This window comes from Salvia splendens, chromosome 11 (genome assembly GCF_004379255.2).
Source record: "Salvia splendens isolate huo1 chromosome 11, SspV2, whole genome shotgun sequence".
Classification (NCBI taxonomy): domain Eukaryota; kingdom Viridiplantae; phylum Streptophyta; class Magnoliopsida; order Lamiales; family Lamiaceae; genus Salvia; species Salvia splendens.
This window is the reverse complement of record NC_056042.1, coordinates 1405274-1429946: the sequence shown is the minus strand read 5'-3', so window position 1 is coordinate 1429946 and position 24673 is coordinate 1405274. Positions and strand designations below refer to the sequence as shown.

Genomic DNA, 24673 nt, shown 5'->3' with positions numbered 1-24673 from the left:
TTTAACATTTCTCAAAGTTGGTGATATTAGATGTTAAGTTCGAAGGTCGTAAAAAAAATTCTAAAATTTTCAAAAGTAAGGTAATTAGACGCCAATAACCCTTTTTGCACCTTAGGGCTCCTTTTTTTATGAATAAATGAATTTAAATTTAAAGATTTTTTTTATAAATAAATGAATTTAAATTTAAAGGTTACGTCATGCCTTTGGCCTCGACATTCACCGAACAACATATGACTTCGTTCATTGCCTTGTGCAGCCGAGGCCACCTCAAGAAAGCCTTCACCACCCACTTCAACCTCATCTCCTCAAACCCCCTTTTAATCTCCCACCTCCTCAAAGTATGCGTCGCCGCCGGCTCTCTCCCGGCGGCCCACCAGCTCCACTCCATCCTCACCACCACCGGCTGGTCCACCATCAAGTTCCTCTCCAACTACCTCATCAATGCCTACGCCAAACTCCACCGCCCCGACACCGCCCTCAAGGTGTTCGACACAATGCCCCACCGAAACGTCATGTCCTACAACATCGTGATCGGGGCCCACATCCAGAACGGGGAGCTGGCTGCTGCCGTCGAGCTGTTTGAGGAAATGGTTGAGAGGAATCCCGCGACGTGGAACGCGGTCATCACCGGGATGATCGGGAACGTGCTTAACGACGAGGGGTTGCGATTGTTTGCTCGAATGCACCGCGAAGGGGTTTCGTCGGACGCGTTTACGTTGGCTAGTGTGTCGAGAGGGTGCGCGGGGCTGAGGGATTTGATGAAAGGAGAACAGGTGCATTGCTACGCGATGCGATTAGGTCTTGATCGAGATTCGGTGGTGGGGAACTCGGTTGCTCATATGTATATGAGGTGTGGATGCTTGGTGATGGCTGAGAGAGTGATTCAGCGCGTGCCATTGCGCAACGTAGTCATTTGTAACACGCTCATCGCCGGCCTTGTCCAGAACGACTGCCCTTCGTCCGCGCTGGAAACGTACTACCTGATGAGGAGGGCTGGGTTTTATCCGGACAGCATCACGTTCGTGAGCGTGGTCAGTTCTTGCTCTGAGCTCTCGACTCTCGGGCAGGGGCAGCAGGTTCACGCTGAGGCGGTGAAGGCAGGGGCGATGTTGGATGCTGCTGTCGTCACCTCGTTACTCACCATGTACTCGCGGTGTGGCTGCTTGGACGACGCGGTGAGGGCTTTTGAAGAGAGGGGGGGAGGCGTTTCAAGTGATCACGTGCTTATGTCTTCGATGATTGCTGCTTATGGCTTCCACGGGAGAGGAGACGAGGCGATCAAGCTGTTTAAAAGGATGGAGCTCGAAGGGATGGAGGCGAACGAAATCACATTCTTGAGCCTGTTGTATTCATGTAGTCACAGTGGATTGAAAGAAAAGGGGATTCAGCTTTTCAACCAAATGGTAAAGAAATACAGATTAGAACTCGGAGTGAAACACTACACCTGCGTGGTCGATCTCCTCAGCCGAGCAGGCTGTTTAGAGGAGGCCGAGCGCTTCATCAGATCAATGCCCGTGAGCCCGGATGCCATCACGTGGAAAACTCTCCTCTCGGGCTGCAAAACGCACAAAAACGCGGATATGGCGAAGAGAATAGCCGAGGAAGTTCTCAAAATCGACCCTCACGACACAGCCTTGTACGTGCTCCTCTCCAACGCCCAATCCACCGCTGAGAGATGGCACGACGCGTCTAGAGTGAGGAAACGGATGAAGGCACTGACGGTCAAGAAAGAGCCGGGGATGAGCTGGTATGAACTCAAGAACAAGGTTCACCATTTCACAATGGGTGACACATCTCATCCACAATTTAAAAAGATTGAGTCATACTTGAGAGAGCTGATGGATGAGCTGAGATCACACGGGTACGTGCCCGAGACAGGCGCCTCGTTGCACGATACGGAGGTGGAGGAGAAGGAGCATAGCTTGGCGCACCACAGCGAGAAACTGGCGGTTGCGTTCGCGCTGATGAACGGGCCCGAGGGCCGCCCGATTAGGGTGATGAAGAACCTGCGTGTGTGTGAGGACTGTCACGTGGCTATGAAGTATATATCGATGGTGAAGGGGAGAGAGATTGTTTTGAGGGATTCAAGCAGATTTCATCATTTTAGAGATGGGCATTGCTCTTGTGGTGACTTCTGGTGAGCTTAACTGATTTCTTGGATACATAGTTTAAACTAATGAGTTTTTTACTGTATTGTTCATCATGTGATTGAATATTTATCTGGAATAATGAAACATAGGTAGGACTGTTGATAGTCAGTGAAGGATGTCAATCGAACCAATCCGCCTTCAGATTATTTGTTAGGCAATTCAGTTTTGTGTCATTTGAAATACTATAATACTTTCGGAGCTATATATTGTTAATCCTAACCATAAACTTTCGGGTTTCGGTCCAATCCATCGATCAATTTGACTTACAAAAATTTACAAATTCTTTAACTGATATATTTATCTTCTTTTTTTTAATGGTTAAATGAACATAAATTTTAAGACCGTACTATGGACCGTGACCTTTGGCCTCAGACATTATTAACCTCTCTACCGTTTGACCAACTCACACACAAGATATATTTATCTTGTGGGTGTGATCCGTTGCCAACTTTTCATAAATTGTTAACTCATCAACGTAGTGTAATAATAATGTCAACATGATGATACTGAAATGTCAATATAAACATAAGTTGATATTTTAATACATTGCGTTGACATTAATATTTAAATGTCAACACAGTTTATTAAAATGTCAACACAAATATATGTTGACATTTTAATGTGATTGTGTTGACATTTATAATACACTACGTTGATAAGTTAGCAAGTTAGCAATTTAAGAAAAATTAGCATTATAATGCACCCCTTTTATCTTATTAATTGTATATATAGGTGTCATTCATTTGACATGACCCATTATCTACCACTTGGTTAATTCATACATATATGAAGTTACCATATTAGTAGTGTAATGTATGGTAAAGAATATCAAGGGAAAAAAATTGACTAATTTTGTGGGACAAAAAGTACTTATTTTAAGTCAATCTTATAGGGCTTGGTTTAATTTCAGATGAGTTAAATAGTACTTCTATCAAGCTATTTGAAGTAGGTGATTCAAGTTGAGGTTATTTTTAGTTATAAAATTAATTTCTAACCCTATGAAATTATAGAGCATTTCGTACCATCGCCCATGGATTCTGAATAACAAAATACTCCCTCCATTTTATTAATTTATACATTTCTTTTGAACATGAAGATTGTAAAAGAGTGTTACTTTTTACCAAAAATAAAAATCACTCAATTATTTAAAACGTCTCAAAAAAAAATGACTCAATTAATAAGGAACGGATGGAGTATATTACTACCTGACCCCAACCCCAACCCGTATCGAAAAACCATGTACCCTAATACACCCGGTCCGGGTACCCAGAAAACCTGGCACACAGTTTATAGGAATGAAACTATGCAAGTATGTAACAATGAGAAAATCTGGAAAGAATAGAGCAGAACCAAAATGTCAAAAAGAATTTATAACAAGTCACATTCCATCAGTCAAAAAGAATTATTCACATCAATTTGATTGGGTCTGCCCCTAAACCAACCATTGCACATATCAAAACAGCAGCCACACACCAATCAACCTGTACAGGGGGTCTCACCAGAAAGTTCGAGGTCGCAGGCTCCTACTCGCGTAATCAGTACCCTCATTCGAGCATCAACAACTACCAACAGAACTTCAAGAACCCTATAGCTCAGACTACGAGTCACTAACCTGTACCGGACTTCCATTTTTTCTACATCCCCCCCACCCACCAAAGAATTGCAGCTAACGAGTTCAATAAACTTCGCCCAACAGAAGGCCCAACGAGACAAGAATGAGACTTAAAAGAGAGAAAGTAAAGTAAAAGAAAATTGCGTCATTTCCATATACTATCGACTAAAACCTAAACATCCATAAGCAGCGATACCATTAGACGAACTCAGGTTGCTCTCTGTTTAGAGAACTAACCATCAAAAGAAGCAAGGCGATTAAATCTTCTTGTGGATATATGATCTTCATCATCTGATGAGACTGCTGGAGAAGTTTCTTCAGCGAGAGACTCGAGCATTGAGACCACTTCAGATGAATCATCCAGATAATACTTGGCTTTGCTTGGTTTTTGACCGACAGTGCAGGCAAATACTTCGGTATTGTATGAAAGTATATTTTTGGACACAGCAGTACCGATCAGTTCAAACATATCCTCATCGGATCTGTCATCGCCAATGCATAGTACAAAATCAGCCTGTTCCCCTTTCTCTGTCATCGATGTGAAGATCTTTTCAGCAACTACACCTTTGCTAACACCCTGCATTACGAAAAAAAGGCAATCTTAATTCAATGTTCATGTTGTTTTGAAAGGAAATTCTTCGTGTGCGATAAGGATAAAAAAATAGGCAGCCCTTTCACTCTCTTAAAAAGCAAAGGGGGAAGTGATCGAGATGGAGAGATCTGACACTGATAATAAGAGGGCGAAAAGGGTATGAAACTGAAAACTGAAAACTGAGAAGTCCTTAAGCAATCAAAGAGGAAAACCATAAGGGGACATGCCTGAGGTTTGATTTCTACTATCAACTGCCCACTCTTGACAGCGACAGGTTCATTTGCCAAGACACTCTCCAAATGATCCAACATTTCCTTTGCCTGAGAATAACCGAACACAGGGTCTGCATCCTGATAATGCCAAACTAAGGAACTTTCTTTCCTCTCAATTCCAGAACCATCGGTAGCCTCTGTATATGATTTCATGACAGGCTCAGCCATCTGCATCCAACCAAAATCGGAACCCTGACCATAAGTTTCCCATTCTTCACATTGTGGCCACCTGCAAATCGGTCATTCAAAAAGCAAACAGATCATCAGTCTGGGTCTAGAAATGGCAGTGCTGAAGGATTTGGACACTTCGGTCACATCATCATGTGCAACTCAGCTCATTTAACCCGACCAAGAATGAAAACCAAACAAAATCAAGCTCCAGCTCGACCAACAAATAAAAACATTTTTAGAAGAGGTGCAGACTCAAACTGGATACAGTCCACCAGCAGGAGATTGAACGAACTACTACTAATAAAGATAACAAATCAGTCAACCAAATACTAAAATAGTATACCAATACAATCCAAGAAGTTTCACCCAAATAAAGACACATCAAAATCAGTCACTCAAAATCCAAATACCAAATTACCAATGCAGTCCAAGAAGTTTCACCCAAATAAAGACACATCAAAATCAGTCACCCAAATACCAAATTACTAATACAGTCCAGAAGTTCGACTTCTCGGGAAATATGGGTTTTTAAAAACGGCATCTAGCATCAGAAAAAAAAAAGCAATAAAGCAAGATTGCCAAATGCTAAATTATTATGACTTCAAATACTGCAATGCAAGATCTTAGGATCCACTAGTGACTGTCTGGAAAGTCGAGTAAGATATTACTATCAGTTGGAAATGTGGAATAGAAAAAGGCGTATAGTAACAGAAGAACAGATTATATCCAGACTATAGCCTCTGACTGAAAGTAAAATAGCTAAAAATGATGAAAGAAGACAAATTAGGTGTATACCTTAAAAAGTAGCCATGTTCTGCAGCAAGTCCAAGCTTCTTGCAAGGATCAAACCACTGGCTTAAGCTCTCTCTACCTCTTCCGCTCACCATGAAAACTACATTCTTGGGATCTGCACACAGCCTGTTCAAAAGTGATAGTATCTCAGCACTTGGAGTCTTCACAATCAAATTTTGAGGCATCAACGTGCCATCATAATCCAACAGTATAGCCCTGTTTTTGGCCATACAGTAAGCAGCCACAATATCATCAATAGAAAGTTTTCTAAAATTAGGATCCAATGCCACCACTCGGAACCCAAATCCAAGACCGATACCCCAGCATCTTTTCCGGAAGTGTTCAGCGCAAGTTCTTTCCATATCTTGTAAGAAGCTTCTAGACCAGAAAGCTACATCATGAGTGCTAACATATCGGTAGTGCTTCTCATGTCGTAACTCCTTCTCCGATTCTGACATTGATAAAGACTCATTCATTGCCTCTGCCGTTGATTCAACATTCCATGGATTGACACGAATGGCACCACTTAGGGAAGGAGAGCACCCAATGAACTCAGATACCACTAGCATGCTCTTCTTAGGCCCACTCAAGTTTGACCCTGTTTCTGCACCGGTGATGCCCTGTCTAGAAATAATATATTCGTAAGGAGTCAGGTTCATCCCATCCCTTACTGCTGTCACCACAACACTCTCAGCAATGCTGTAATAAGCCATTCTTTCACTGATTGATAAAGAACGGTGAACAAAAATGACAGGTTCGTAACCAGGTCTACCAAACTCCTTAGAAATTCTTTTACAGCTCTCCTCTATCTCAGCCTGTAGTTCATCCAAATGTATCCCTTTCGCCCTAGCAGGATTTGCGATCTGCACGAGCACAGCCTCTCCTTGCCACTTTGGATGCTCCTTGAGCATATGCTCAAAAGCCAAAAGTTTTAAGTTGATACCTTTGAATATGTCCATATCATCAACTCCAAGCAACACGGTCTTCCCTTCAAACTGCCGCTTTAGCTCCTCAACCTTCAGTTCTTTATCTGCTTGTCTAAGTACAGTCTCAAGATGGCCCATATGTATCCCAACCGTCATAATCTTTATTCCAATTGTCCTTCCATAGTAATCCAACCCTATGTATCCTCTCTTTGACTGATACTCTATGCCCAACATCCGACTGCAACAAGAGAGAAAATGACGAGCATAATCAAAGGTATGAAAACCAATAAGGTCGGAGTTGAGTAGGGCCTTGAGGATTTCTTCTCTAACAGGAAGTGATCTGTATATCTCCGAAGAGGGGAAGGGGCTGTGAAGGAAAAACCCCATCCTCAAGCGGACAAAACGCCTCCTCAAAAACGTTGGCAGAACCATCAAGTGATAATCATGTATCCAAACAAAATCATCTTCAGGATTAAGAATCTCAATCACTTTCTGCGAGAACAATTTATTGACAGACACATATGCTTCCCACTGGGACCGATCAAATCTACCCCCATGATCAGCTGAAAATGGCAGCATGTAATGGAAAAGTGGCCACAGCTGCTTCTTGCAAAAACCATGATAGTAGTTAGCCAAAAGACTGGGCGGAACAAAGGCAGGAACACATTTAAACTTCTCTAGGATATGATTGGCCACATCATCCTGCTCAATTGGATCGACATCAACAGGCAACGAGCCAACATACAGCACTTCCATGTCCTCCGGCAACCCATCCTTAACCCGCAAAAGCAACGAATCCTCATTCCAGCTAAAACTCCAACCCTTATTGTCCGGCCTTCGCTTTGCTCTCAAAGGCAGAATGTTCGCCACTATGATCATCCGATCACCAGCCACTGAAGATGGATTCTCCGATGTCACACTATTAGCTTGCTCATCGTCCAGCTCAGCAATATTCCCCGGCACTGTCATCACCCTCGGGAAACGCTTCCGCTCCTTCTCCCGACCCATCACCGGGAAATTCCCAGATGCTAAATCCAATAGATTCGTATAAGATCTTGACATCATCTTGCCAAATTCCTCCTTATTCCACTCAAGAGGTACAGAAAATCTTTCTCCTCAAATCTCACAACTCTCAACTCTGTTTCCAGCTACCTATAAATCAATAAAAACAATTATTTTATAATCACAACAACACTCAAATCACAAATCTCTCTTTCCAATCAACAAAAAATACAAAATGTCTTCCAAAAAAGAAACAGAAATGACACATAATCAAACAAAAAGCAATGCACGGAAACACAAAACAGTTACTCATCCAAACAAAACACATAAAAAGGGATAAATTCTCGGAAGAAATCAGAACATACCAATCAATGGAAACCCTAGCCTTCAGAGAAATTTCAATCTGGCTGAATGAGCAAGCAGGAACCAGAAATTGGGGCCTCTGCAATTGAAATTGAGCAAGAATTATATTTCCTCTGAGAAGAAGAGTCAAACTTGAGCCAAGAATTTTGAGAATGGGATTCTAGGGTTTGACGCAAACAAAACAAAACCCAACCCAAAAAATCAAATATAAATACTTAATCTTGAATTCGATACACGTAATTTTTGAATTGGGTAAATAAAATGAATCGACGATCGCCTATGGAAAGTCATGGATATGAATATTCAGACAATTAATAATTAATAATTTTCAAAATTAACCGAAATGGATAGAATAATACTGACTGGGAAACAAAACGTGCCAACAAATAAAAGAATCACTAAACTCACCCCTCGCACATCACAGCCCAATCATATTCATCGCAATATTTAAAAATAAACCAACGTATAAAATTATTATCTCATGTATATAGAAAGTATTTTCATGTTACAATAATACCTCAATTGATAGTTGTAATAACACTATTCTTGGATAAATTGGAAATGATAAAAATATGCGTTATTGAAGTTATTAGTAGTAGTTTTTTAGGATCAATTATGATAATACTGTATTATGATTGGAGATATGAATTCTTGAAATAAACAAGTAGTTTTGATTTATGGTAGTTTTTTTATTTTTACTTTAGTAAAAAAATAATACTAAGAATCTAAGTTAGTTGTAAAAGAAATGACAGTAAAATACTTCCTTTGTTTCATAAAATAGTTTTTTTTAACATTTTGATTCTTCCTATAAAAATAGTCTATTTTTATTTTTGGCAAGTCTTTTCTCTCTTATAATATGAGTCTCATTCTCTACTAATAATACTACTTCAATTACTTTTTTTTTCTACATCTCACCTATTTTACCAACTTTGCATTAAAATATGTTCCGTCTCCAAATTCTCTATTTTTATGGGACGGATGGAGCAAGTATTAAATGCGCCAGATATTTATGATGATTTTATTCTAAGTTAACCACGGAACGCACATGGTATGAAACGTTGAATATATAGATAATGTCATTTGGAGATATCGATGCAATAGTTGTAAATCGAATCACTATGTCAACTAACCAATTAACATATGTATGTGGAACCTAATCCGTTATAACAAATCCGAACAAGACACAAAACACTTAAACAATATGATTACAAGCCGACAATAATATTGGTGTACTATACAAAATTCAATTTCATATTGCATAATAATCTTACAAATTTTATAAATTTTAAGGTCAAAATCAGGTAAAAAATAATGAGAATCTAAGTTAGTTGTAAAAGTAATAATGGTAAAATAAGTGTTAAATGCGCCAGATATTGATGATGATTTTATTTTGGGTTAAGCACGGGAATGCACATGGTATGTAAACGTTGAATACACAGATAATGTCATATGGGGATGTCGGCACAATAGTTGTAAATCGAATCACTATGTCAACTAACCGATTAACATATATATATATAGGGATGTATTCAAGTTCAACATATAAATATTGTCCAAACATTCAATCGAATCTCAGCCTCACGATTTTGTCATCTAACGGTCAGATTAATGCCACGTGTCATTTAATAATGTAGATTTTCATCCTATTAATGTACACCGACTAATAATGTAGCATTATAGTCTAATAATGTAGATTTTCATTCTACTAATGTACACCGACTAATAATGTAGATTTTTCATCAAATAATGTAGCTCGACTATTTTGATCACAACCATCCAATCCAAAGATCCAAGGACTGTGATCTGTTTGAAGCTTAACACCAAAGAGTTGTGAGGACCCTAATACACCCATATTTATATGGAACCTAATCCGTTATAACAAATCCGAACAAGATACAAAACAATTCAACAATATTATTACAAGCCGACAATAATATTGGTGTATTATACAAAATTCAATTTCACATTGCATAATAATCTTAATATTCCCTCGATTTTATAAGTTGAATATATAGGTGATGTCATTTAGGTATATCGATGCAATAATTGTAAACCGAATCAGTATGTCAAGAGCCAAACATATTGATGTGAGACCTAATCCACTACAACAAACCTGAACAAAACACAAAACTAACATGATTACAAACTGGCAATAATATTATACCACATAAAACTCAATTTTAAGTTATATAATAATCTTAATATTATAAATTTAAAGACTAATATCTCAAATCAATCATAACTGCTAAAACAATAAACAAACATACACTACTGACAATAGTTCGCACGAACTCTGCACAGAATTACCTTGCAAATTCAATAATAATATGAACATGATAAAACCCAGCAGTGTACTCCTTCCTTCCCACGATAAGAGTTCTATTTTATTTTATTTTTATTAAAAATAAAAATTCTATTTTGACATTTTCATCCGTCCTACAATAAAAATTCTATTTTATTTTTATTAAAAATGGTAAGTATGCCACATATTCCACCCACATTTTGTTATAAAATTAATATATGAGTGAGCTCCTTAAAACTAGTGCCTACATCAAATAGAACTCTTATTATGGGGGAATAGAGTATATAAATTTGAAACATTATATCATTGCTTAACGAAAAATTATCCTATATTTTCCATTTTTTTATCAAGAGAAATAACATTTACGTGGCTTCTTCATATCCCACCGATTTTATAAGTTGGTGAACAAATCATTTAGAGCATCCACAATAGCGCCTAGCGCACCGCCTAGCCGAGCGTCGGCGCTAGGCGGTCTATTGCAGCCGCCCAGCGATTTTCGCAAAAAAAATCGCCTAGCGCTCGGCGGTTCCGTGGCACTAGACGGTGCGCTAGGCGATCCGCTAGGCGCTATTGCAGCGTCCGGATCGCCTAACGCACCGCCTAGAGCGAATTTTTATTTTTTATTTTTGTTTCCGAAACACTATATATACGCGGAGGACTGCACGGTAGTAGTTTTTTTGTTAATTATGTAATTTTTTTTAATTAATGTACTTTTTAAATTTTAATAATATTATTAAATTTTCCGTATATGTATCGTAAATTAAATTGCGTATTTTGTGTGATTGTTGATTATTTGTTTTATATAATTTTGAGTGATGTGGCTATTGATGTGGCTGGGCTATTTATGATGTGGCTAGGCTATGGCTGAGCTATTTATGATGTGGCAGGAGGATTTTTAGTGTTGATGATGTGGCAGGAGGAGTTTGTGGCTATGCTATGGCTGGACTATTGCTGGGCTATTCCTATTGTGGATGGCGTTAGTTAGTGGCGGTGAGATTATCACTTCTCATAAAGAAAGAGGATAAGGTTTGCCAGCCGACTTTGTATTACATTCCAGCTGGCAGCATCCCACGCGCTCTTCGCGTGGCATCTGGGGATGTGACACGTGTCCTCTCATTTGGCTGACGAAGCGCGTCAACTTCGGGCCCACCATGTACGGTCATGGGCTTGTTGCGTAAGTGCTGACGTGACGAAGCTTCAGTTCGGGCCTTGTCTTGGCCCGATTTTGGATACGGGCTTCTGTTTCACTGTAAGGCCCATATGTAGTTCCAATACGATGATTTGAAATTTTGTACGTTATATTGGAGTATTGTGGGAGCTTCTAATTAAATTGCTGGAAATATTAGGAGTCGTTTGGTTACTAAGGCGGTAATGTTTATAAACCGGGTATCTTTGGGTGTATAATCTGTGGAAGTCGTGACTACTCACAATGCGGCCGTTTGGTTAAATTCATGGCGAAAAATATGATTATCTACGTGCAATATGTTTGTTGAAGTTTTTTCAACAAAATGACGTTATTTCTTGATGAATATATGACATCATATTTAACTCATTATAGTGATGTCGACGTATGATTTTACAGCTAATTTTTTACAACCATATTTTATTAAATCTATATAATTTTTGTGGCAATTTATAGGGATGGGCATTGGGTTTACGAATCGAATTTTTGCCAATACGATCCAATAAAAAAATCTAAAATTTTATGAGAAATAAATCTGATCCAATCTGATTAGTCAAAAAATCCAAATTTTGAACTATAATGTCTGATTTGATTTGAAAAAATTTGACATTGCATAAAACTATAAAAAATCGAAATCGCAATATTAAAAATCTGAAAATTTTGAAAATTGAATACAAAATTCTGAAATCTAATACCAAATCCCATTAGAATTGTACAACAAAAGTTTTATACTTTGTTAAATTTATAATTATGTGCATATTTTAATATATATAAATGTATTTCGAAATTTGGATTACTTTATTTTAAAAACATCATGTCCGATTTGATCTGTATCAAACATCTAAAATTTTTATAAAATTTCAATCTGAACTGAAAATTCAAAAACGTAAACTAAATTTTAAATTTCAATATTTTCACATTGAACTTTTAAATTTCTGATACTTTTGCCCATGCCTAACAGTTTGGTCATCTTATTAGGATTCCACCTCACTTTAGTTTAGCCTAAACAAACTTCAATCTTTTAGAAGTACGAGTATATTACTTTTGACCAAACATTTCTTTTGACTATAACAAGAAAAAACTGCAAACCACATTATTTATTTTGTGAATTTTGATGTGTAAGCATACGAAACAAATGCCATAGAATGAAAATCATTAGGATATTGCATAACATTAGTAAAAGATAATATCTTTCTTTTATGAGTATCATATTTCTATAAATCAATAAAAGAACATACCCCACAAGATATATATATATAGTAGTGATCTATGGCAAACACCTCTTAACCATATAACTAGAGAACAAATAATAGCCACAAGATCAAAAAAATCAAGGGCTAATATTAATTTTTGAATTTAATGAGATATTAGCTCCCTCAATCACAAATTTACTCCATAATAACAAGTCAGGGGTATTATTGTCATTGCACAAAAAATTAGATTATGTAAATTTTTACTCCATTTGAAGGTTAACTTCACGGACATGAAGCGAGTGGATCTGATCAAGGAGATCGCGGCGGAGTTCGAGCTGATCGCGAACCGGCTGTCGGAGACGGAGGTGGCGACAGTGGCGTCGGTGGTGGAGCTGGAGCCGCAGCATCTGGCGGAGATCGCGAAGCGCGCGCAGAAGCTGACCGGGCCGAAGAATGTGAAGCTGAAGACGGTGATCGACAAGTCGCTGCTCGCCGGAATCATCATCCGGTATGGGAATTCCGGCTCGAAATTGAGTTTAATTACTCTTAGGTTGCTGAATGATGTATGTGAATTCAAGAATTATTGAAGAATTCGGAGCTCTGTTCATCAAAGCTAGAATTTGCCCGAGCAAAGGCGGCGATTGGTTTCAGCTATAAATACGGCGAATTGAGCTACGGAAATTCTTGTAATAATAGTAATTGAAGTTCATCCTCTTCTAATTCGGCTTAATTTTCATTCTTAATTATTTATTTCATCAGAGAGAAATTTGTAAATGCTGATGCTAGAAGGTGTTTGATCAATTGACTAGCTGGATTTTAAGCAGATGATAAGAGTGAAGTAAAATCAGAATAAGAGTGATGTGTTTTGTGAACAAGAGTGAAGTAAACTCAGAATAAGAGTGAAGTGTTTTGTAAACAAGAGTGAAGTAAAATCATGCCTAAGAGTGATGTATTTTGTAAACAAGATTGAAGTAAAATCATGCCTAAGAGTGAAGTAAAATCATGCCAAGAGTGATGTGTTTTGTAAACAAGAGTGAAGTAAAATCATGCCAAGAGTGATGTGTTTTGTAAACAAGAGTGAAGTAAAATCATGCCTAAGAGTGATGTGTTTTGTAAACAAGAGTGAAGTAAAATCATGCCAAGAGTGATGTGTTTTGTAAACAAGAGTGAAGTAAAATCATGCCAAGATTGATGTGTTTTGTAAACAAGAGTGAAGTAAAATCATGCCTAAGAGTGATGTGTTTTGTAAACGAGAGTGAAGTAAAATAATGCTTTTGTGGGGCAGAAAAATGAATTTAAAAAAATGAAAAATGAGTAAACGGCAACAGCTTTTCATCAAAACGGCATCTTCGCCAATTCCTCCACATCATTTCCGAGTACACTTCACTCTTGTTCAGAAAACACTTCACTCTTGTTCACAAAACACATCACTCTTATTCTGATTTTACTTCACTCTTGTTCACAAAACACATCACTCTTATTTTGATTTTTACTTCACTCTTGTTTAGAAAACGCTTCACTCTTGTTCACAAAACACATCACTCTTATTCTGATTTTACTTCACTCTTGTTCACAAAACACATCACTCTTATTCTGATTTTACTTCACTCTTGTTCACAAAACACATCACTCTTATTCTGATTTTACTTCACTCTTGTTCACAAAACACTTCACTCTTGTTCAGAAAACACTTCACTCTTGTTCACAAAACACATCACTCTTATTCTGATTTTACTTCACTCTTGTTCACAAAACACATCACTCTTATCCTGATTTTACTTCACTCTTGTTCAGAAAACACTTCACTCTTGTTCACAAAACACATCACTCTTATTCTGATTTTACTCCACTCTTGTTCACAAAACACATCACTCTTATTCTGATTTTACTTCACTCTTGTTCAGAAAACACTTCACTATTGTTCACAAAACACATCACTCTTATTCTGATTTTACTTCACTCTTGTTCACAAAACACTTCACTCTTGTTCACAAAACACATCACTCTTATTCTGATTTTACTTCACTCTTGTTCACAAAACACATCACTCTTATTCTGATTTTACTTCACTCTTGTTCAGAAAACGCTTCACTCTTGTTCACAAAACACATCACTCTTATTCTGATTTTACTTCACTCTTGTTCACAAAACACATCACTCTTATTCTGATTTTACTTCACTCTTGTTCACAAAACGCTTCACTTTTTTTCACAAAACACATCACTCTTATTTTTTGAAAATCTCTTCAAACTAAACAATTTACATTTCATAAAATGAATAATTGATCAAGCTTGGGACCAAGGGCCTCCTGCCAATATACATACATGATACATCCCCTTTCATCACCACATTCTCATACCACAAACCTTACTTCCAACAATGCCATCCAAAAACACAAGCCCAAGAAATCATCCATCACTAACACACCGCAGCCGCTGCCGTATCGCTCTCAACAACAGTGTCCTTGGACGGAGTTTCTCTCAACTAACATCACCGCCGCACACAATCCGTGGCGCACCAACGCAGCTCCGCTCCCGCTGTCACCAAATCACGGCTACCACCACCAACATCAACACGATGCGACGCCCATCACAACCAACCGCCCCAACTCTGCAACGTCGCCAGTGCCTGCATCAGCGCCGCCCCAAATCGAAGGAGATTTGATCGCAGATTTGAAAGGAGAAAGAAAGGAAATCACGTAAATTTGAATTTGATAATGTAATTTCCAAAAATACCCTTGGCCTATTTTATATTATTAAAATAAATAATATTTGTTCCATTAAGATGTGTGGCTGAGATTTGTTCTCTAGTTATACACTTAAGATTAGTTATATCTTGATCACTCCCCTATATATATATATATATATATATATATATATCTAAAGTTTAGTGAACTTTTAGTCAATCTCACAAATTAAAAATATGTTGGAAAATCATAATTCTGATTTGTTCGCTATAATCCCACGTCAAAAGCAATGCGCGCCTAAGTGCATTTGTTCATGTAGAAATCATGGAATAAATATGTCCGGTCAATGGATTTTGACCAAATAATAAATGTGACGAGATATCTAATTTTGTGAAATTAAATGATATAGCGTCGATCTACATTTTACGTAGATGAATGTAGTATATTCACTTTCTCAAAACCGATTTCCGGTGAGTGAGAAATAGTGGATTAAAGTTGGGCATAATTAGCTTTTAATTAAAGCTTGGAGTTGGAGCTTAGGGAATAATTAACTAGTGTTAATTATCCCACATTGGAGAAGTGACACATCTTTTAATGTGTTTAAATTAAGTGACTTTATGTTACTTAATAATTATAGTGAACCAAGATGGGTGAAAGAGCTCACGCGCGCACCGCCGCCGCCGCCCCCCGCCCGCTGGCGGTCGCGGGCCTCGGTCCTCAGGCCCGGTTTCGATCTCGATCTTGGCAATTGGTCTTTGGGCTTGGGTCTGGACCCGTAGTAATATTTTTAGATAAGGCTGGTGAGGAAGCCGAGTGGCTTAAGAACTTCCTTGAAGATATTCCATGTTGGCCTAAGCCAGTACTGATCCACTGCGATAGCCAAGCGGCTATTGGAAGGGCAAACAATGGTTTCTATAATGGTAAGTCTCGACATATACGTCGACGACATAACACCGTGAGACATTTGATCACAACAAGAGTCATTACAATTGACTATGTGAAGTCAATAGATAATCTAGCGGATCCGCTAACCAAAGGGTTAAACCGTGATCAAATGAATAAGTTGCTAGAGGGAATGGGTTTGAAACCCACAAATTAAAGAATTGTCATAGTGGTAACCCAACCATGATGACTGGAGATCCCAAGAACTTGGTTCAATGGGAAAACTAAGCTAAGAGAGTTCATGAGAAACACTCAATTATATCTATTCCCTAAAGAGCAATAGTGTGTTGGAGAACTTGCCTAGTGGTAAAGGATAAGTCTATGACTTTTAATGGTCCTTAAGGATCTCAAAGAGATGGAATTATCAAAGATACCAAGTATGGCAAGGTACTTGACTAAGAACCACATATATAAGTGCGAAGTGTGGTCGCTTCATAAAACGCACTTATGAATCCAAAGTGGTGTCCAAGACCGCAATGGACACAAAACGTGAGAACGGATGAGGTTGAGGTGTTTAAGCATTAACACCATTGTCTCGGTGCACGCCGTGGGGGATTAGTTCAAAGCATCGCGCTACTAAGCCGCCTATGTATCCGATGGTATCGACTATGGAGGGTTCAAAGCCAACAACTACCTATCCTTATGCTTATATACCTCTCGAGGGTTGAGCTTGTGTCTGCATGCATATGCATTTGGCTATTTCCACTCATGTGGGGGATTGTAGAAATCATGGAATAAATATGCTCAGTCAATGGATTTTGACCAAATAATAAATGTGGCGAGACATCTAATTTTGTGAAATTAAATGATATAGCGTCGATCTACATTTTATGTAGATAAATGTAGTATGTTCACTTTCTCAAAACCGATTTCCGGTGAGTGAGAAATAGTGGATTAAAGTTGGGCATAATTAGTTTTTAATTAAAGTTTGGAGTTGGAGCTTAGGGAATAATTAACTAGTGTTAATTATCCCACATTAGAGAAGTGACACATCTTTTAATGTGTTTAAATTAAGTGACTTTATGTTACTTAATAATTATAGTGGACCAAGATGGGTGAAAGAGCCCACACGCGCGCCGCCGCCCGCCCGCCCGAGCCCGTGCTCGCGGCCGCGGGCATGGTCCCGATCTCGATCTCGATCTTGATCTTGGCAATTGGTCTTTGGGCTTGGGTCTGGACCAGTAGTAATCTTTTTAGACCACCGCTGAGTCAGCAATCCTAGTGGCTTGACACATCGTCAAGCGTGGCACAGTCAAAGTGACTTGACACATCGTCAAGCGTGACACAGTCAAAGCCTACAAGGCTGCCACGTGAGAAATCCACACGCGAAAGGCACACTCCTGCCACACGCTTGTAACCGCCGACGGTTACGAATCTGACATGATGAGCCTTCATGGCTTGGTTGACCCTGCATGGTGGCTTGGCCAATAAATAGGCTAGTCATTCCACTGCATTAGACACAATATTCACAAGCATTTGCATCATAAGCTCTCTTCCTCTCTCTGCATTGTTTTTCTGTCGAAAGCTCTGCCCTCTCCTCCATCCAGTTTGCCGGAGCTCTGTTGATTGCGGTGCTGCTTCACCAGAGACGTAGCCATTTTATCTTTGGGGACGAAACGCCAATCCGAAGAGCACTACCGGAGTGTATCTCGTTTTGCGGAAAGAGGACTCCTCGACTCGGCTAACAAATTTCACGGTTTAGTTGTTTCAATTTTTAGTTGTAATTTCAGTTCACTTTTCATTTGTATTCCTTCTTTTGGGTTGTATTACGCCCGATTGTATCTATTGTAATCCCAGAAACCAACAGTTCACATTTTCAATAAAAAGACAATATATAGTTTCACTCATCGGTGATGCCCACATACTATGATTTATCGACTCCAATAAAATTGCCCCAGATGACTGCAAACAATCCGAAATCTCATGATTTGTTGTTGATATTTAAAATTATGGGACATAATAATTTTTTACCAAATTTTATAATTTTTTCAATCATATACCGTATATTATTATAAATTGAATATAATTTGCATATATTAAAATAATTTCAATAATCAAAATAGTACCATAAACAACTGATTGGAGCAATCAATATCTTAAAAGTGCATTGAGAAAAGTCACCAAAATATAATTAATGCAATTTGCAAAGAAAAAATTAGGAGAATTACATTTTCTTGAAATGCAATAGTGTAATACCCACTCTTTTATTACCATTTCATTTATGTTTAATGTCGAACTAGAGAAATGTCGCTCTTGTTTCGTTAATTTAAATGGAACTCGTTACCCTTTTTTATACTTAATGTTGTTAGTTCACAGAACAAAAGTTAAAATAACAATTGAACGAACTAAAACAATCTAATATATGTTTATGAAATGCAATGACCGACAAGAAAGAATATGAAGAGTTCATTCCCGAATTAGAATTTTCGACTACACCCCAAACTACACCTTAACTTACATACTCCCTCCGTTCCATAGTAGTGGGGGCATTTCTTTTCGGCACGGAGATTAAGAAAGTAGAGAGATGAAGAGAGAATAAAGTAAGAGAGAGTAAAGTAAGTGAGAAGAAATGTGTTAACTTTTACTAAAAATGGAAATGACTCAACAACTATGGAACGTACCAAAATGGCAAAATGACTCCACTACTATGGAACAGAGGGAGTAATTTAATACATGTGGGTTTAGAGCATCTGCGACGGTGAGCAGGACGACGTCCGTCCGTCCGTCCGTGCCAGCGGCACGGAGACGCTATCCGCCGCTGGCACGGCGTTGCTCGATGCATCGAGTACATCCGTGCCAGCGAGCAGGTGACGTGGCCGGCGCTGATTGGGCAACGGCATAGCCGTTGCCCAATCGGTTTTTTTAAAAAATCGGTTTTTAATTAAAAAAAGCTGATTAAAAATTAAAAAAAAATTCCCACTTACCAAAAAAATTATATCCGTTTCTACCCACTTTCATTTTTTTTTCATTTTTCCCCCAAAAAACACATTTTCATCTATAAATACCCTCACTTTCACACCAAAAAATTCACACCACACTACACAATTCTCATCTACATTCTCTTATTTTCATTCTCATCTCCATTCTCAATCTTTCTTCCACTCCTACAACATAACAATGTCCGGCGACGGCCAACCGCCGTCGCGCCGCGACTCCATCCGGCGATGCTCCCGAACCCGCTCCCGTTCATGTGCCCTATGCGCCACCTCCACCCCCCACCAACTCGTTGTGGGGGATTTTGGCCCAACTCAATATGGTCGATAGGTCAACTATGACCCCCGCGCAACTTCGATCGCACGAGGCCATGATATTGGGCCTCCAAAAACAATTGGGGGCAGTGCCGCCGGATGAATAGTCTTCAATGGGGATATTTTTAGCTTTAATTATGTAATTTTTAATTTTTAGTATTTTAATTATGTAATTTTTAATTTTTAGGATTTTAATTATGTAATTTTTATTTTTTCGGACTTTAATTATGTCTTTTTTATTTTATTTATAATTTATAATATTATTTTGATTTTTTAATGAATTTTAATATTATGGAAATGTTTTTATTTAAATTAAATAATAGAATGGTGAGACCATTGTGTTTGTTCTTGCGGAAGAGCACAGCTGTGGGTGTTGTGCTCTTGCCTAAGAGTAGGCATAAAAAGTGGGGTCGGGCCTACAAACGTGCTCGTTGGCAAGAGCACGGTTGTGGGTGCTCTTATGAGTTTGAGAAAAGAGTCATGAGTACAAGGAGTATAATAATATAATCAGCGGGCCTTTTTCTCTTCAAGCACGGACCACATCCTTCTAAGGCCCGATAGTTCGGCCCGGTGACGGAGGGCTGGCGGCCCGAAGGTCAGCCCATTAGCAGCCCAATCTGCTCTTGGGCCTCCAAATTTGAGAATAGAGAAGAAAATGAGAGAGAAGCCCGATTTGAGGGAGATCGGAGTCACTCCAGGCGTGAATTGGCCGGAGAAGGTGAGAGATGGAAAGGAGGCGCCGCTGCTGTTGCTTCAATTAAGGGGGGAGAGAGAGAGGTAACGAATGGGAAGGGGATAGGTTTTGGGCCAAAGTAATTGATTTGGGGCTTAATTCCTCCCTTTTGCTTTTGGGCCTCTTTAAATGAAAGTATGGCTAAAGTCTTATTTAGAACCTTGGGCTGCTTTTATTTCTTTAAGTGGGCTAAGTGAACGAGTTAATTAGAGAGAAGTGGGCTGCCTTTTAATAGAAATTATTTATGGAGTTTGAGCCACATTTTAAAAATTTAAATTATGAGTTAATATTTTAATTAAATCATGGGATCTCCTAAGTTGCTCGAATAATTAACGTTAAGAAATGGTTTGCTAATTAATTCCGCGATGATGAAAGGACTTCAGATTTATTTTAATGCTTGAATGATTTTGCATAGGAGGTAATGCCTCTCTTTACTAAACGAATAATTTTGTAAGCCTCCACATAAATTAAATCTCTCGATTTAATTAATGCCCAAGGACTTTTCTATGAAATAAGAAAAAGAATAAAATGATCATGCACTTAGGATGCATTCACGTTAAGTTTATTTGGCTTCTTAAAGCCCAAGTTAAGTATACTTTATTTTCTAAAGGGACGTCTTCGCACGTTGAGTAAGACCAAGTCAAGGAACTTCTGATTAAGGAATTTCGTTTTGAGGTGGGCATGTGTTTCAAAATGTGAACTTGCTTTTAGCATGATTATGTGAAAATTATGCTATTTATGTTTTGTCATGCCTTTTATGTTTTATGAAATACCTATCTGCTTGGCTATGCCAATTATGTTTAATCGAATTCGGGTCCCAGTAGGGTCGCAAACCCTGCTAGGACTAGTGTACACATATGTGGATCGTGTGCTAGCTTTCGAGTTGGCCAATCCAGTGACCGTCGTGGAATGTGGCCACATTCCCGGTTCACATACGTTCAGATATGGTATCTATGATGAACTTAGATTGCAATCGACTTTATGAGCGAAAATACGTTAGTGACTCGGCCATTTTCAAGTTAAAACCTCGAGATCACTCAACTGGCTGACAAAACTTTTACGAAAATTATGTTTCGGCATTGTGCCCACTGAGTATACCAAGTACTCAGCCCTTCATGTTTCTTTTCTAATGTGCAGGTTGAACGTGAACGGGTGAGAGGTGGTGGTGAGCAATTGGCGATAATAAGTTAGCCTAAGATGTCCAGTACATTATGTCTCCATACGTGATGTATTGTCTTGAACACTTCCGCTGCAGATGTATTTCTCTTTATGTTAGGATTTTCGGAATTTGTCATTGCTAATCAAACACCAATATCGCTACTCTGATTTACTTTATGATGAACCCTTTGAGTTTCCTATGAATGCACATTTCAGTATTACTAGTCATATAAATATTTCACTTTTCCCTTTAATCTTAAGTCACGATATAGCAAATCTTGTTAAAATTAGTAAGTGCGGTCGTGACAAATAGGTTGCACTTTAAGGTGTCAATAACCAATAATTAATAATTTGTCACACTTTAAGGTGTCAATAACCAATAAATTATCTTGTAAAAAAACATTACATATGTAAGATTGAATTTTAACAATTTTTTATCAAGGGGTGTTGTGAAAATGAATCCAAGAATCTAGCTAAATAAACCCGACATCAGTCTCTCCAAGTACAATCTCCACTCCCATCACCCCTTCAACAAATCCATCATTTCGCCCTTCACTCCACCCACCCCTATTCTCTGAAATTGAATCATCATCAAGCAATTAAACAGGGATGGCTGGCTACAAGGGCGAAGATGAGTACGATTATCTCTTCAAGCTAGTGCTAATCGGCGATTCGGGTGTTGGGAAATCCAATCTCCTCTCGAGATTCACCAAGAACGAGTTCAATCTCGAGTCCAAGTCCACTATCGGGGTTGAATTCGCAACCAAGAGCCTTAATATCGATGGTAAAGTTATCAAAGCTCAGATTTGGGATACTGCTGGTCAAGAGAGGTCTCCCCTTTTTCTTTTTTGTTTCCTGTTTTCCCTAATCTTTTCAGCAAGATTCGTTTTTTATTTTTCATTTTGTTTTGGATCGTTTGGTTTTAGCAAGATGTAGGCTTGGTTTTATGTGTGATTGATGATGAAGAATTGCAATTTATACCTTCTGTAATTGGGAGTTTGTGTGTGTATTTGTGAGGAGTTTGCTGCTGATACACAACAGCTGGTACTGTAGTGTTTTCATATGGGGAAATTTTGAGAATTTGAGATAAATTGAAACAAATCGGAGAATTGGAGAACAAGGTGGCATGTATGGGGAAATTTGTGTGTGTGTGTGTGTGTGGGATCGAGTCGTGTGTGTAAGTCTTAGGCGCGGAGGTGGGAGTTGGATATTCATAATCGAGGATGGTATCCATTTTGGTGGAGCATAGGTGGCTCTGCTGTAGGGTACAGTCGAGTCGTGTGTGTAAGTCTAAGGCTCGGAGGTGGGAGTTGGATATTCATAATCGAGGATGGTATCCATTTTGGTGGAGCATAGGTGGCTCTGCTGTAGGGTACAGTCGAGTCGTGTGTATGAGTATTAGGCACGGAGGTTGGAGTTGGATATGCATAATTGAGGATAATATCAATTTGGTGGGGCTTAGGTGGCTCCACTGTGGGGTACCATCGAGCCGTGCGTGTAAGTCTTAGGCACAGAGGTGGGAGTTGGATATGCATAATCGAGGATGGTATCCATTTTGTTAGAGCTTAGGTGACTCCGCTGTAGGGTACAATCGAGTCGTGTGTGTGAGTATTAGGCGTGGAGGTGGGAGTTGGATATGCATAATTGAGGATAATATCCATTTTGGTGGAGCTTAGGTGGCTCCACTGTAGAGTACGATCGAGTCGTGTGTGTTAGTATTAGGCGTGGATGAGGGAGTTAGGTATGCATAGTTGGGGATGGTATCCATTTTGGTGGGGCTTAGGTGGCTTTACTGTAGGGTACAATCAAGTGGTGGGAGTTGGAAGTCGTCTAAGTCAGGGTCAACAAGCATCTGGTATTACGAGATCACTTGGAGGAAGTTGTTTAGGTCTTACACCACTCGATAGGGAAATACTGGAAACCCATACATTACGATTGGTGACCAGTCTTCGACTGTCTGACATCGTTGTATTTTTCAGTCAGTGGCACTTCTCATATTAGTCTATCCTTCGTTAATTTGAATTTCTTGCACGTTGCACCTAAATCTTGTTTACAAAGCTGTAAGTATATTAGCATCTCCTTTTATGTGGACCGATCCATGCTCTATTGCTTGTGTTTATGTGTCATAGTTGGAGCAAAACTATGGTTAAATTTCATTTTTAAGATTCGATAACTATCTTGCTTTTTGTTAATACTGAATTGCTGATGCCTGTGATATTACTTTCTCGTGTCAAACTAGAGTAGATTTCTTTCGCAAAACCTTTTTTCGAGGTCTGTGATTTGGCTAAGATCGATTTTTTCATACTGCCCACAATTTCTGGACTTTTAATTAGCTCTGATGGAAAATGAGGATATTTGTTCCACCTCGTATTGCACGTATCCCCTTACATATTACGTTATCAATGCTAAATAGAGCATTCTTTGTTGTTATTCCGTTCACTATACATTGAAGCTAATCGTATAGTCATGTTTGATTCGATGTATTTTCTAATGCAATTTAGAGAATTTTATGATGATTTCATCACTTTGTTTATTGTTCCACAGATATCGTGCCATCACTAGTGCTTACTATCGAGGAGCTGTTGGTGCGCTGCTGGTATATGATGTTACCCGGCGCTCCACTTACGAGAACGTCTTAAGATGGCTCAACGAACTGAGAGGTCACACTGATCCAAACATTGTGGTCATGCTCATTGCCAACAAATCAGATCTTCGCCATCTGAGAGCTGTCTCAACCGAGGAGGGTCGAGAATTAGCTGAGAGGGAGTCTCTCTACTTCATGGAGACTTCTGCTTTGGAAGCAATCAACGTCGATAGTGCCTTCACTGAAGTCCTCGCTGAGATTCACCGAGTCGTGAGCAGGAAGGCAGTTGAGGGTGGCGATGATGCTGCTTCTTCGTTTCCATCCAAAGGGCAAACCATTAATGTCAAGGACGACTCATCTGCTTGGAAGAAACTCGGGTGCTGCTCAAGCTAGGAGCTCGGTAACTATCATCGTGGATACCTTTTGTTTCAGAATCATTTGCTATTGACGTCCCTTTCTATCTCTTTACTCTATACCTTATCGTCCCTTTTTTACTTTCCGTTCTACACAAGTCCCGAGTATACAAGGAGTATATTCGTCAACACTAGAATTAATCGAAGCACGACGAGATGATAGTTTATTTGGTTAGAATGCAAAGACAAGGGTCAGTTTTACAATGCATTTTTATGACAATGGTGCTGTGTTGGGGTTATTTTTCATGGAAAACCATTGCATATAATCGTCACAACATCTCATTGCTACTGTGTGTTTCTTCGATTTCGAGTTTTGTTGGAAGCAGGGTTAAACCTGAACCGGACCGACAG

General features: G+C 38.9%; 3 protein-coding genes across 3 annotated transcripts; 2 read left to right on the top strand and 1 right to left on the bottom strand.

Annotated features, from left to right (window-relative positions):
- The first annotated feature begins 9 nt into the window (after window positions 1-9).
- On the top strand, window positions 10-2258 carry LOC121755402 (pentatricopeptide repeat-containing protein At2g41080). The gene has a single exon (XM_042150705.1). It carries the CDS (start codon window positions 198-200, stop codon window positions 2139-2141), a length of 1944 nt encoding a protein of 647 aa, XP_042006639.1. The 5' UTR covers window positions 10-197; the 3' UTR covers window positions 2142-2258.
- Window positions 2259-3505: 1247 nt separating this feature from the next.
- Window positions 3506-8195, bottom strand: LOC121755777 (probable alpha,alpha-trehalose-phosphate synthase [UDP-forming] 7). Its single transcript, XM_042151162.1, has 4 exons — window positions 7883-8195; window positions 5593-7667; window positions 4582-4855; window positions 3506-4339 (listed from the first exon to the last, which is right to left on the bottom strand). The coding sequence occupies exons 2-4, from the start codon at window positions 7578-7580 to the stop codon at window positions 3995-3997; spliced, it is 2607 nt and encodes an 868-aa protein (XP_042007096.1). The 5' UTR covers window positions 7581-7667; window positions 7883-8195; the 3' UTR covers window positions 3506-3994.
- A 13596-nt stretch (window positions 8196-21791) lies between these two features.
- Window positions 21792-24575, top strand: LOC121755625 (ras-related protein YPT3-like). The gene is made up of 2 exons (XM_042150943.1): window positions 21792-22155; window positions 23870-24575. The coding sequence occupies exons 1-2, from the start codon at window positions 21935-21937 to the stop codon at window positions 24300-24302; spliced, it is 654 nt and encodes a 217-aa protein (XP_042006877.1). The 5' UTR covers window positions 21792-21934; the 3' UTR covers window positions 24303-24575.
- The last annotated feature ends 98 nt before the right edge of the window (window positions 24576-24673 follow it).